General features: G+C 42.5%; 1 protein-coding gene and 1 long non-coding RNA gene across 2 annotated transcripts; both read right to left on the bottom strand.

Annotated features, from left to right (window-relative positions):
- Positions 1–218: 218 nt before the first annotated feature.
- On the bottom strand, positions 219–3,111 carry LOC109754325 (B3 domain-containing protein LOC_Os12g40080-like). Its single transcript, XM_040388960.2, has 6 exons — positions 2,563–3,111; positions 2,046–2,460; positions 1,764–1,963; positions 1,335–1,596; positions 913–1,148; positions 219–786 (listed from the first exon to the last, which is right to left on the bottom strand). Exons 1-6 carry the CDS (start codon positions 3,109–3,111, stop codon positions 511–513), a joined length of 1,938 nt encoding a protein of 645 aa, XP_040244894.2. The 3' UTR covers positions 219–510.
- Positions 3,112–3,135: 24 nt separating this feature from the next.
- On the bottom strand, positions 3,136–5,472 carry LOC123493855 (uncharacterized). Its single transcript, XR_012183605.1, has 3 exons — positions 4,368–5,472; positions 4,192–4,266; positions 3,136–3,319 (listed from the first exon to the last, which is right to left on the bottom strand). It is a non-coding gene; the product is annotated as an uncharacterized lncRNA (long non-coding RNA).
- Between the last annotated feature and the right edge of the window lie 9,493 nt (positions 5,473–14,965).

Genomic DNA, 14,965 nt, shown 5'->3' with positions numbered 1-14,965 from the left:
AGAACCAGATCACTGCAATGAGCAATTAATTTTTCATAATCGATCACCACTTAAAGAACCGATACATGAACACACAAGTTTTTTTTTTTGAACCCTGAACAGTAGGAGAACCTCCTACTGCGAAGTTAAACATGAACACACAAGTTACAAGCTACAACTTCTATTAGCTGAGTAGCAGCCCTCGAGTAAAATATGCACTAGCTGATACTCAATTTAGGTTCAATAAAATTTCAGTCAACTGAGCTTACATTCATGAGAATTTCAGTGGAGGGAGCGCTAGATTTGTTGGCATGGTGCCGAAATACTTCTCTATGTTCTGAAATCACAGTGACGCCTGACAGATCCGGAATGAACATTCACACGGTATGGCTCAACAACTAGTTCTACTGGAACCATATTAGTGCGCTTGCCTCGTACATAAACTACTCCCAGTTCAGCTCTCAGTGGCAACAGGTTTCAATAATTCGACGATAAACTCAGAAGGATACATCTACGTAGGAACCTGGCTAGTTAGTCCAGCAGAGCAAGCCTGCCATCAACCTTCCTGAACACGTGGACAATCATCATCGCCTTAGGCACGCCTTTGATCAGCTCGAAGACGCAGATGTGGCCCTCGCGCAGCTTGTTGTCATGGACGAACTTGGTCCATGGACTGTTGCAGAAACCCCTAAAGATCGAATGGTAGTAGTACCTCACGCACCACTTCTTTCCCCTGTTGTGTCTCAGGAGCAGGATGTCATGTGACCTCGCTGCGAGATGCTTAGCCGCAAACTTTCTAGAGATGGTCTGCATACAGAACATTAGTCACTAGGACAGAAAGCTTCGTAGCGACAGTTCAGAATGTCTATCAAAGGCAGTTTCCCAAGCCATCTAGGTATTACAGTCTGTCATTACTAGAACAACTGGGCTTACCAGCAAGTTGTTCCTCTTTTTAAGGTGATTCTTCCCCAGGAGGGCAATGTACACGGGATTGCCCTGTTGGATCAACTCTGACCTGAATATATCCTCTTGCTCATCGCTGGTCAGGCCATTGGCATGCCTTGAGTAGTAGTAGTTGGACTCAACATGTTCCTTGTCACTCTCCTCGTCCTCGGTGGCCTCGGCCTTAACTGGATATCTGCGCTTTTTTTGAGATTCGAGCTCTTTCCCTGCAAAAACACAAATGGGAATTCCAAAATGATCAAGTAAAGAGACTGGAATGGCAAAGACAAAGTTTTCCCGAAAAAAGGGAGTCTATTTCTACGTTGACTCATAAATTCATTTTTTTAAGTTGGCGATCCTGAGCATTGTTTTTTAATGTCATATATGCAGGTGTCAATGTGTTGCATACTCACCTTGTAGGTGATGAGCTCCTTCAAGAGAATGAACAACCATTGTCACTTCACCGTCGTTTTTCGATACTTCAAATAGGCAGATGTCACTTTCCCGCAACTCGTTGTGGAGAACGAAGCACGACCAGCCAACAGAAAGCATGCGGGAACCATCAGTAATAACCTTCAAATTATCTATCCATATGTTGCTCTTATGAGGATGGCAGAGTGTGATGAATTGGTCTTCATCTGGAAGGTATTTGGCAGCGTAATCCTTGCAGATGACCTGTTAGAGACGACTGGATCATCAGGCCTTGAAATTATTGAAGATTATACTTTACGAAGAGATACTATATTAAAAATTCCAACAAAATTTTAGACAAGAGATCTGAACATTAAATAACAAATTTTGCAGGAGTCTCACTGAATCTGTAGAGGATACTGCACACATACCAGAGATCCAGACATACTTGTCTTGTTCATGGCTGTGATGTAAAATGGAATAGCAGGCCTAACTTTCCTCACAAGCGCGTTGACTTCTGCCTTCTGCACTGTAGTCAGATTGCACCCCATTGCTAGGACATAGCGAGGCTTGGTGGTTTCCCGAAGGCCACCTGAATTCAGGGTGTCCTCTGGAGATGTGACACCTTCAGCTGCACAACGCCGATCATCAAGACATCAGTTAGCAATTACAGGTACCAATGAGAATATACGTGCAACCCTTCAATTCTTTACCTGATCTCAGTGAAGGAGAGTACAGCGGAGTCATCTTTTTAGTTTTCCTACTGTTATTATCGCGTGATTCGCAGTCTCGATGCCTTGTTTCTTTGAGGAATGACCGATCATGAGATATGCCCGCTTCTGGTAGATTAGGAGTGTGGTTCATGACAATGTGGAATACTTCTTTCTCACAACCACTTGGGTTAAATATTAGCACTTTAAAGTGAGAGTCCCCAATGTATCTGAACACCAGCAAGTCATGCTCTTTTAGTTCATAAGCACTGGCAAATGCTGCCCATCCAGATCTAAGGACTATCTTGTTCAGATCATTGATAACCTGAATGTTGTATACGTTTCCGTCAGGAGCTTCTAGCTTCATAACTTTAGATATCCTGCCTCTGAAATTGTTCACAAATTTCTCTGGTATACTCTGCAGGAACAAACAACAAAACAATCAGCAAATTATATATCTCTGATCAAGAAGACATTTCATCAAGGCGGCAGGAAGGGCATTGATTATACAGGGTCTTACGATTTCTTGACGGAAATCGCCAAACATGAGTCTCAAGAAATGCTTCTGCCTATCATCCATGTGATGCCAATAGAAATGCACATCGCAGTGCTCGCACCTTCGATGGGACCCACTGTTGCTTGATCCACCATTCTGGCATCGCCTTTCGCTCAGCGGTGATTGATCAAGATGAATGTCTTTTTCTTGGGCATTAGAGCCGCAGTTCACGAGAACGTGGAACACTTCCTTCTCACAGCAACTTCCAAAATCAAATATCAGAACTTTGAAGTGAGAATCCCCCATGTACCTAAAGACCAGGAAATTGCCCTCTTTTACTTCATAAAAGCTGATAAATACCCCCCATCCAGATCCCAGGACTATCTTGTCTAGATTCTTGGTAGCCTGAACGTTGAATATGTTTCCATCAGGCGCTTCTATCTTGATAACTTCAGAGATCTGACCTTTGAAATTCTCCACAAACTTCTGTGGTATGGTCTGCATGAACAAGCAAACAACGACATTATCATTCTGAACAGGGATGGAATTCCATCTGAAGGAGAGAAAGGGCATCGATGCACCAGGGCTTGCCATTTTATCGTGGAAATTGCCAACCATGCACTTGAAGAAATACTTCTGGGTATCATCCATATGGCACCAATAGTAATGTGCCTCGCAGCCCTCACATCTTTGAAAGGATTTGCTGCTGATGTTGTGACCACTCCTGTTACCTTGCTCATGGTATTGATCCGGTGCCATGACAAATGTAAGATACAGCAGCCTAAAATATGAAGATGTAGTAGTGTGTGTTATTATGAGCAGTCTGTTCCAACCTCACATTGATGCATGAGAAATGTCTAACAGCTCCCGGGTGCCCCTACACCCTCATGAACAGTAAATTCATATAAATTTTAAAAAAATTCAGAAACTTTCAGGGATCAAAGATTATCAAAGGTATGCTGTTCCTGCAAAGTTTCAGAAACAAATAACCTTCGTGGAGCTCTCACCAAAAAAACAAAATCACTGCTAAAAAATGTACATAAACTTTGAACAATGATTTTGTTTTTTTATTTGAGTGCTCTTCGAATGTTATTTTTAGCTAAAACTTTGCAAGATCATCAAAAGTTTCATTATGTTCGATGTCCCAAAGTTTCAGATATTTTCGATTTTTTTTAATTTGTTTTGAATTTACTGTTCATAGAGGGTGTAGGGGCACCGGGGTGCTGAAAATCCTATCTCATATATGCAAGAAAGGTGTCCAATACTGGAGCAAGTTTTTTTCAGGACAAACAGGAAGTAAGCTATGCACTTCAGGTGATCTATAGATTTAGCAACTTTATGATCTAGAAGAAAGACAAGAAGCCAACACGCCTTTGCCAACAGCCAGTACTTCTTTCAGAGGAAAATAAAAAGATGCAGTAATATGAGTTATTACCAGCAGTCTGTTCCAACTTCACATGGATACGCATCCATCATGCCAGAGCAGATAAATCAAAGAAAAGTGTCTAATACTAGAACCATTTTTAATTTCGGGACAAATAGAACGTAAGCTATGCACTTTAGGTTCCTGTGTGCCATCATAAACATGATCTAAAGGTATAGCAAATTTATGATCTAAAGATGTTGCAAGTACAAAGACAAGAAGCCTCTTACCTTTGCCCAGAAGCTCTTTGAACAAGCCAATACTTTTGCAGAGAAGCAGCCCCAAGCCCAGAGAAAAAGAGCAGCCTAAAATAGGATCAGAAGACCATAAACATGATCTTAAGCTGCAGCAAGTTTATGCTCTAACTCTAAGGATGTAGAGAGTAGAAAGACCAGAAGGCTATTACCTTTGCCAAGAGCCAGTACTTCTGCAGAGAAGCAGCCAGAATGCCAAGGATGCCCAAGCCCAGAGCAAAAGGGCGTACATATATGCAGACACACACCACACCAGCTGATACTTGTAGTGCCATCATATCTTCGGTTGAAAAAGAGTCTCGTTTAAAAAGTTGTTCAGAGAGATGCAGATGAAAGCATGACATGGTTCCAATCGAGAACTTTTGGAATCTCAGCAGAAGGCATCTAGTGACATATGCTAGAATCATTTTCCGACTTTTAGCAATGCCAAGGAGAGCATAGCAATACCCAGAGGGTGTTGTACAAGTTAGATTCTGTCAGTATCTTGTGGTGCAGTGCAGTGCAGCTGAGCCTCCATGGCAAAAACGACAAGAGAGATCAAAACAAACAAGGATGTTACAAGAAATTCTACATTGGCCCTGTTTGGATACTCTAACTTAGTTAGAGGTTAGAGTTAGATTCTAATCTTGATCAGCCCTAAACTAACTCTAGCCAAAGAGGTGTTTGGATGGCAGGGTTAGATGGAGCGCGGATACGGCGAGGCGCCTTCACGGGCGGTGCGAGAGGGAAGGAGGGAAAAGACGAGAAGTTTCGAGGAAGTGAGGAGGGATCTGCTGTGGGCAGAGCGAGAGAAAAATGTGTTTTTTAGTGGTGCCGAGAAGAACTAACCCAAATAAGCATCTCTTGGGTGGGTTAGATTTTTTGAATGGGCTAGATGCATCTAACCCAAACTAACCCTCCTGTTTGGATATTTTTGGGTTAGTTGAGTCCAAACAAACCCAAACTAACTCTAACCTATGAATCCAAACAGGGCCATTGTAGCTTCAGTGCCAATGATTCAGGAGCTCATAATGTACATCATTTATCACTGCAAGGAACAACAAATAACAAGTAGAGCTTGTTAATGACACGAGAAGCGGGGAGAGGAATTTTTTTCGACATGGATTTCACTTACAGTGTGGAATCGAGTGAACAGAGCAGGGCATCACTCATCAGGTCAGAGCAAGCCAGGTCTAATCAGAAAGAATCTTTCAGGGATGCCCTCCGCCAGTCCGCCTCCTGCCAGTGCCAGTACGGCCTCGGATAACCCAGCGCCAGAGTAATGGGGGCCCTCGGTGCGGCGGCGCCGCAGTGGGTCGCCTCGATGAGGGCGACCCCGCGGGCACGTGGAAGGCGGCGGTCGGTCTGTTCCCGGACGCGCCGGCGCCGGTGCCGGTGAAGGCCGGCGGGCCGCGGCAGAGCTTCGTGGGTACGGTAAGATCGGTTGGTGCACGTACGGTAGAACAGGTGCTCATCAAACTCTGGTCATTTGCCTCAAAAAAAGAAAATCAAACTTTGGTCATTGGGACTCATGGACTCACGAACAAGTGTTGGCATTGTGGATTAGCACCTCCAATAATTACGAAAACTATTGAATGTTTCTGTGATTTGCAGACATATGAAAACACAAGATTGCAAATGCCATGCTTATTCTAATCCTGCATGATTTTCTTTGTGCCAAAATTTTATTTTATTCGCCATAGGAAAATAAAAGACAAAGGATTCTCACTAATAGGTTTGAATAAGGAAACTTTTATAATGTGGAGAAATCCTAAGAAAAATTCATATGTGTGTGTCTATATATATATATATATATATATATATATATATATATATATATATATATATATATATATATATATATATATATATATATATATATACAGAATAATTTAGTAAGGATTCCAATCCTCCAAAATTCTTAGAAAATTCATTTGGATCCAAGAAGCCCTAGACTTTTTTGACAATATAGATCTACCATTTCTCAAAACTTCATATCCAAATTTTGTTCATCGACCGAGAAACAAAAATGATGTGCACCAATATGATATTATTCAACCCGAATGCATATTTGGCACCATTAATTGTCTAATTTGGGTTATTTTTTTCAAGTTGTGGATGGATTTGAGTTTGAAATTTTATATCATAATTGATGTGCATGGTACCTATATCGTGATTTTTTTTCAGAATTTTTCATTATCTTGAGGTGTGTTTTCCAACAACTTATTCTATTGGTACGACTAAAGATGCCTAATACACCCATAGCCACGAGAGAAGGCAAAATTGTATGTTTCCTAGTTTACAAACATCTAAATTGCGATCATGGTGTCATGTGATATTTTTCAATCTCCTCCAAGTGTAATAAAGTTTCATGCTATAACCCTTCCACGTTATCAAATATCATAATTAGTACTTCTATCCCATAACTTTAGTGAGCTATCACGAATTCACAAAATAAAATGTTCATAAATTTCATAAAATATTCAAGAAATAAATAAATTTCATCAAATTTTAAAAAATGTGAATTAAAAAAACGTTCAGAAATTTCAGAACTTGTTCGCCCATTCAACAAATGTTTGTGAATCTGAAAAAATGTTCATGAATTTTAAAAAAATATAATAAAACTTGAAAAATTATTCCAAATCAAAAAATGTTTAGGGATTCAAAAAATGTTCGTGAATTTGAAAATTCGTCAAATAAAAATAAGTTCATGAATTTTTAAAACATTTAAAATTCCAAATTTGTTGCAGATTCACATAATATTACCAAATCAAAAGGTTCGCTAGTTTCAAAAACACAAAAAGAGAAAGGAAAAAAAAGAAATCTAGAAGAAACCCAACAGAAAGAAACAAAAAAACCGGTTCAGGGAATGTTCTAAAACCTTCCCCAACCGGTGGAGGAAGACACATCATATAGAATAAGCCCGTAAATGGCTCGGCCCATATGGCATCGTTAGCACTTCATGAGGCACACGTTTGCGTGGTATTCAACACGACACACGTGGATTAGGAATCATCATTGTAAGGACATGTATAGTGGTTGATAAGACAGTCTTATCTTAAGTCTGCCACATAATTAAGAGAAGGCAATAAAAATGGTGTACAATGGGTTGTTTTCTAGTCTTCTGATAACTAGATATCCGGGAATATGTGATGAGACATATTGTTGCTAAGAGATCGTCTCTTAGTTAAGAGAAGGCAAGCCCTTTCTCATAGTTTCTCATTCCTCCACCATAATAGTTAACCTATGTGGCACTCCAGTATATGCCTTAATCGGTCGATTACAATCGCTTTCCAATTGGATTCCATATGAAACCATTACTATGGGCTGCCCCGGTGACCCTCAAGGGCGAACTTGACGACATGTGGTAGGAGACATATATTGTGTGAGGTGTGGCAACTTTGTCGCATTGGCACCAGGGTGGGGCTCGACAGGTCGGCATGTTGCACTATATAGAACACCTTTCATGCATATATGCTCGAAGCGGTCAAACTATACGAGCGTGTTTGGTATAACGTGTGCGGCTGGGCTGCGTAGCAAGGTACTGAAAGCAGCCCATAGCCTGGCTCTGGAGGAATGGACAAATCGACTATTTCCACCGAGCTAGGCCTGAGCGAGCAAAAGAGGGCACACGACTGCATGCATGGGGACTCATGGGAGTCACCACGTTGTTTCCTAAAGTGGCACCATAAATCTCATCACACCTCTCTCACCGCCCACTCTACACTTCCATTGTCTCTCACCGGCAGTGCGACGAGCAACGGTGACGGGAAGATTTGGACGGCAAGCACTGGCAGCGGTAAATATAGACGGCGACTACCGACTTCATCACTCCTTCGTCAAGGGAGGTAAGCCCTTCTATGTCTAATTTAGGGATTGATGTAGGCATCGAGGCTTCAACTTATGGTTTGATAGGGCTCGATATACCTGTCCATTTGGGTGCGATTTTAGGCTTCGGTGTAGTGTTCGATTAGTGATAGATTTAGGGAAGATCAGATTGATTTGGCGGTAGATCAGTTGGATTTCATTGTAGACCAGTTACATTTCGTGGTAGACCAGTCGACTTGCTCATACATCATTGATTTAGTTGTAGATCAGTGTCATGTTCATTGATGTACAGTCCATGTATTTGGGTGATTGTTGGTACTAGGGTTGGTTCTACACATGGTAATTCCGATCCTTATACCAGATGTCCCCTTCTACATGATAGCATGAAGTGAAGATCATCACCGTTGTCCTTTCTTTCCATGTGTAATATGCCTATGGTCTTCATTGCAGTGCTCTGCAGGGAAGTTGGTCCTCAGCAATGCTGCAGAGGGCAATTGCTCCAGGGCAAGGAGGTAGCAAAAAGGGTAGTGCTCCTCGAAGAGGCGCCAGGGGAGGCCGATGAATGTTGGCCATTTCCATTAGTACGGAGGTCCAACTCACTTCTGCATCGTGATTTTAGCACCTGGGTTGGAGTTACTTCAGACCCCCTATGCCTTCCATTAGCACATGGGCACCATCCCAATGGAAGACGTTCCAAGGATGAACATTGGCTGCACCTAGAGGGTTAAACTCCGGGATGTGAACGTGAGGCTATGAAGGAAATATGCCCTAGAGGCAATAATAAAGTTGTTATTTATATTTCCTTATATCATGGTAAATGTTTATTATTCATGCTAGAATTGTATTAACCGGAAACTTAGTACATGTGTGAATACATAGACAAATAGAGTGTCCCTAGTATGCCTCTACTTGACTAGCTCGTTAACCAAAGATGGTTAAGTTTCCTGACCATAGACATGTGTTGTCATTTGATCAACGGGATCACATCATTAGAGAATGATGTGATGGACAAGACCCATCCATTAGCTCAGCATAATGATCGTTTAGTTTTATTGCTATTGCTTTCTTCATGACTTATACATATTCCTTTGACTATGAGATTATGCAACTCCCGAATACCGGAGGAACACTTTGTGTGCTATCAAACGTCACAACGTAACTGGGTGATTATAAAGATGCTCTACAGGTGTCTCCGAAGGTGTTTGTTGAGTTGGCATAGATCGAGATTAGGATTTGTCACTCCGTGTATCAGAGAGGTATCTCTGGGCCCTCTCGGTAATGCACATCACTATAAGCCTTGCAAGCAATGTGACTAATGAATTAGTTACGGGATGATGCATTACGGGACGAGTAAAGAGACTTGCCGGTAACGAGATTGAACTAGGTATGATGATACCGATGATCGAATCTCGGGCAAGTAACATACCGATGACAAAGGGAATGACGTATGTTGTTATGCGGTTTGATCGATAAAGATCTTCGTAGAATATGTAGGAGCCAATATGAGCATCGAGGTTCCGCTATTGGTTATTAACCGGAGATGTGTATCGGTCATGTCTACATAGTTCTCGAACCCGTAGGGTCCGCATGCTTAACGTTCGATGACGATTTGTATTATGAGTTATGTGTTTTGGTGACCGAAGTTTGTTCGGAGTCCCAGATGAGATCACGGACATGACGAGGAGTCTAAAAATGGTCGAGAGGTAAAGATTGATATATTGGAAGGTTATAGACGGACACCGGAATGGTTCCGATAAGGTTCGGGGATTTTTTGGAGTACCGGGAGGCTACAGGAACATCCCGGGAAAGTTATTGGGACTAATGGGCCATAGTGGAGGAGAGGAGGCAGGCCACGGGAGGTGGCGCGCGCCCCCTTGCCCAAATCCGAATTGGACAAGGGGAGGGGACGCGGCCCCCCTCTTTCCTTCTCCCCCTCCCTCCTTTCCCCTTGCCCCCTCTCCGTTGGAAGGAATGGGGGGGGGGGGCGAATCCTACTAGGAACGGAGTCTGATACGTCTCCAACGTATCTATAATTTTTTATTGTTCCATGCTGTTATATTATCAATCTTGGAAGTTTTATAATCATTTTATAGTCATTTTATATCATTGTTAGGTACTAACCTATTGACATAGTGCCAAGTGCCAGTTGCTGTTTTTTCCATGTTTTTTACATCGCAGAAAATCAATATCAGACGGAGTCCAAATGCCACGAAACTCCACGGAGAATTTTTATGGGCCAGAAGGAACACAACGAGCCCTGGCTGCGCCTGGGGGGTGCCCCGAGGGGGCACAACCCACTAGGGCGCGCCAGGAGGCCCAGGCGCGCCCTGGTGGGTTGTGCCTGAAGGAAATATGCCCTAGCGGCAATAATAAAGTTGTTATTTATATTTCCTTATATCATGATAAATGTTTATTATTCATGCTAGAATTGTATTAACCGGAAACTTAGTACATGTGTGGATACATAGACAAACAGAGTGTCACTAGTATGCCTCTACTTGACTAGCTCGTTGAATCAAAGATGGTTAAGTTTCCTAGCCATAGACATGAGTTGTCATTTGATTAACGGGATCACATCATTAGAGAATGATGTGATTGACTTGACCCATTCCGTTAGCTTAGCATTTGATCGTTTAGTATATTGCTATTGCTTTCTTCATGACTTATACATGTTCCTATGACTATGAGATTATGCAACTCCCGAATACCGGAGGAACACTTTGTGTGCTACCAAACGTCACAACGTAACTGGGTGATTATAAAGGTGCTCTACAGGTGTCTCCGATGGTACTTGTTGAGTTGGCATAGATCAAGATTAGGATTTTTCACTCCGATTGTCGGAGAGGTATCTCTGGGCCCTCTCGGTAATGCACATCACTATAAGCCTTGTAAGCAATGTAACTAATGAGTTAGTTGCGGGATGATGCATTACACAACGAGTAAAGAGACTTGCCAGTAACGAGATTGAACTAGGTATTGAGATACCGACGATCGAATCTCGGGCAAGTAACATACCGATGACAAAGGGAACAACGTATGTTGTTATGCGGTTTGACCAATAAAGATCTTCGTAGAATATGTAGGAGCCAATATGAGCATCCAGGTTCCGTTGTTGGTTATTGACCGGAGATGAGTCTCGGTCATGTCTACATAGTTCTCGAACCCGTATGGTCCGCACGCTTAACGTTCGGTGACGATCGGTATTATGAGCTTATGTGTTTTGATGTACCGAAGGTTGTTCGGAGTCCCAGATGAGATCAGGGACATGACGAGGAGTCTCGAAATGTTCTAGACATAAAGATCGATATATTGGAAGGCTATATTTGGACATCGGAAAGGTTCTGAGTGGTTCTGGTATTTATCGGAGTACCGGAGAGTTACGGGAATTCACCGGGGAGTATATGGGCCTTATTGGGCTTTAGGGGAGAGAGAGAGGGGCTGCCCAGGGTAGGCCGCGCCCCCCAAGGCCTAGTCCGAATTGGACTAGGGGGAGGGGTGGCGCCCCCTCCTTCCTTCTCTTCTCTCTTCCCCTTCCTTCTCTCCTACTCCTACTACTTGGAAAGGGGGAATCCTACTCCCGGTGGGAGTAGGACTCCCCAGGGCGCGCCATAGTAGAGGGCCGGCCCTCCCCCTCCTCCACTCCTTTATATACGGGGGAGGGGGCACCCCATAGACACACAAGTTGATAACTGATCTCTTAGCCGTGTGCGGTGCCCCCCTCCACCATAATCCACCTCGGTCATATCGTAGCGGTGCTTAGGCGAAGCCCTGCGTCGGTAGCTTCATCATCACCGTCATCACGCCGTCGTGCTGACAGAACTCTCCCTCAAAGCTCTACTGGATCATGAGTTCATGGGACGTCACTGAGCTGAACATGTGCAGATCGCGGAGGTGCCGTACGTTCGGTACTAGGATCGTTCGATCGTGAAGACGTACGACTACATCAACCGCGTTGTCATAACGCTTCCGCTTACGGTCTACGAGGGTACGTGGACAACACTCTCCCCTCTCGTTGCTATGCATCACCATGATCTTGCGTGTGCGTAGGAAATTTTGCTTTACTTTTTCGCTATGCGATAGCAATAGTTGCAAGAGCAATAGTTGGCGGACGACCATGTGACGACATGTTGATAGAGATCAGGATGATGGAGATCATGGTGTCATGCCGGTGACAATAGAGATCTTGACGGTACTTTGGAGATGGAGATCAAAGGCGCAAGATGATCATGGCCATATCATGTCACATATTTTGATTGCATGTGATATTTATCTTTTATACATCTTATTTTGCTTAGTTCGGCGGTAGCTTTATAAGATGATCCCTTAGTAAAATTTCAAGGTATAAGTGTTCTCCCTGAGTATGCACCGTTGCGACAGTTCTTCATGCTGAGACACCACGTGATGATCGGGTGTGATAAGCTCTACGTTCACATACAACGGGTGCAAGCCAGTTTTGCACACGCAGAATACTCGGGTTAAACTTGACGAGCCTAGCATATGCAGATATGGCCTCGGAACACTGGAGACCGAAAGGTCGAGCGTGAATCATATAGTAGATACGATCAACATAGTGATGTTCACCATTGAAAACTACTCCATCTCACGTGATGATTGGACATGGTTTAGTTGATATGGATCATGTGATCACTTAGATGATTAGAGGGATGTCTAGCTAAGTGGGAGTTCTTAAGTAATATGATTAATTGAACTTTAATTTATCATGAACTTAGTCCTCGTAGTATTAGCATATCTATGTTGTAGATCAACAGCTCGCGTTTAGCTCCCCTGTTTTATTTTTGATATGTTCCTAGAGAAAACTAAGTTGAAAGATGTTAGTAGCAATGATGCGGATTGGATCCGTGATCTGAGGATTATCCTCATTGCTGCACAAAAGAATTATGTCCTTGATGCACCGCTAGGTGACAGGCCGATTGCAGGAGCAGATGCAGACGTTATGAACGTTTGGCAAGCTCGATATGATGACTACTTGATAGTTTAGTGCACCATGCTTTATGGCTTAGAATCGGGGCTTCAAAGACGTTTTTGAAACGCCACAGAGCATATGAGATGTTCCAAGAGTTGAAATTAGTATTTCAGACTCATGCCCATGTTGAAAGGTATGAAACCTTTGACAAGTACTTTGCCTACAAAATGGAGGAGAATAGCTCAGCTAGTGAGCATGTGCTCAGAATGTCTGAGTACTACAATCACTTGAATCAAGTGGGAGTTAATCTTCCAGATAAGATAGTGATTGACAGAGTTCTCTAGTCACCATCACCAAGTTACTAGAACTTTGTGATGAACTATAATATGTAAGGGATAACAGAAACGATTCCCAAGCTCTTCGTGATGCTGAAATCGACGAATGTAGAAATCAAGAAAAACATCAAGTGTTGGTGGTTGACGAGACCACTAGTTTCAAGAAAAGGGCAAAGGGAAGAAGGGGAACTTCAAGAAGAACGGCAAGCAAGTTGCTGCTCAAGTGAAGAAGCCCAAGTCTGGTCCTAAGCCTGAGACTAAGTGCTTCTACTGCAAAGGGGCTGGTCACTGGAAGTGGAACTGCCCCAAGTATTTGGCAGATAAGAAGGATGGCAAAGTGAACAAAGGTATATTTGATATACTTCTTATTGATCTGTACTTTACTAGTGTTTATAGCAACCCCTCAGTATTTGATACTAGTTCAGTTACTAAGATTAGTAACTCGAAACGGGAGTTGCAGAATGAACATAGACTAGTTAAGGGTGAAGTGACGATGTGTGTTGGAAGTGGTTCCAAGATTGATATGATCATCATCGCACACTCCCTATACTTTCGGGATTAGTGTTGAACCTAAATAAATGTTTGGTGTTTGCGTTGAGCATGAATATGATTTCATCATGTTTATTGCAATACAGTTATTCATTTAAGTCAAAGAATAATTGTTATTCTGTTTACGTGAATAAAACCTTCTGTGGTCATACACCCAAGGTGCATGGTTTATTGAATCTCGATCGTAGTGATACACATATTCATAATATTGATGCCAAAAGATGCAAAGTTAATAATGATAGTGCAACTTATTTGTGGCACTTCCGTTTAGGTCATATTGGTGTAAAGCGCATGAAGAAACTCCATACTGATGGGTTTTTGGAATCACTTGATTATGAATCACTTGATGCTTGCGAACCATGCCTCGTGGGCAAGATGACTAAGACTCCGTTCTCCGGAACAATGGAGAGAGCAACTAAATTATTGGAAATAATACATACTGATGTATACGGTCCGATGAGTGTTGATGCTCGCGGCGGGTATCGTTATTTTCCGACCTTCACAGATGATTTGAGCAGATATGGGTATATCTACTTGATGAAACATAAGTCTGAAACATTTGAAAAGTTCAAAGAATTTCAGAGTGAAGTGGAAACTCATCGTAACAAGAAAATAAAGTTTCTATGATCTGATCGCGGAGACGAATATTTGAGTTACGAGTTAGGTCTTCATTTGAAACAATGCGGAATAGTTTCGCAACTCACGCCACCTGGAACACCACAGCGTAATGGTGTGTCCAAACGTCATAACCATACTTTATTAGATATGGTGCGATCTATGATGTCTCTTACCGATTTACCACTATCGTTTTGGGGTTATGCATTAGAGAAAGCTGCATTCATGTTAAATAGGGCACCATCTAAATCCGTTGAGACGACACCATATGAACTATGGTTTGGCAAGAAACCAAAGTTGCCGTTTCTTAAAGTTTGGGGCTACGATGCTTATGTGAAAAAGCTTCAACCTGATAAGATTGAACCCAAATCGGAGAAATGTGTCTTCATAGGATACCCAAAGGAGATTGTTGGGTACACCTTCTATCACAGATCCGAAGGCAAGATATTCGTTGCTAAGAATGGATCCTTTCTAGAGAAGGAGTTTCTCTCGAAAGAAGTGAGTGGGAGGAAAGTAGAAC

Source organism: Aegilops tauschii, chromosome 5 (genome assembly GCF_002575655.3).
Source record: "Aegilops tauschii subsp. strangulata cultivar AL8/78 chromosome 5, Aet v6.0, whole genome shotgun sequence".
Lineage (NCBI taxonomy): Eukaryota > Viridiplantae > Streptophyta > Magnoliopsida > Poales > Poaceae > Aegilops > Aegilops tauschii.
The sequence above is the reverse complement of the archived record's forward strand: the minus strand, read 5'-3'. Positions and strand labels throughout refer to the sequence as shown.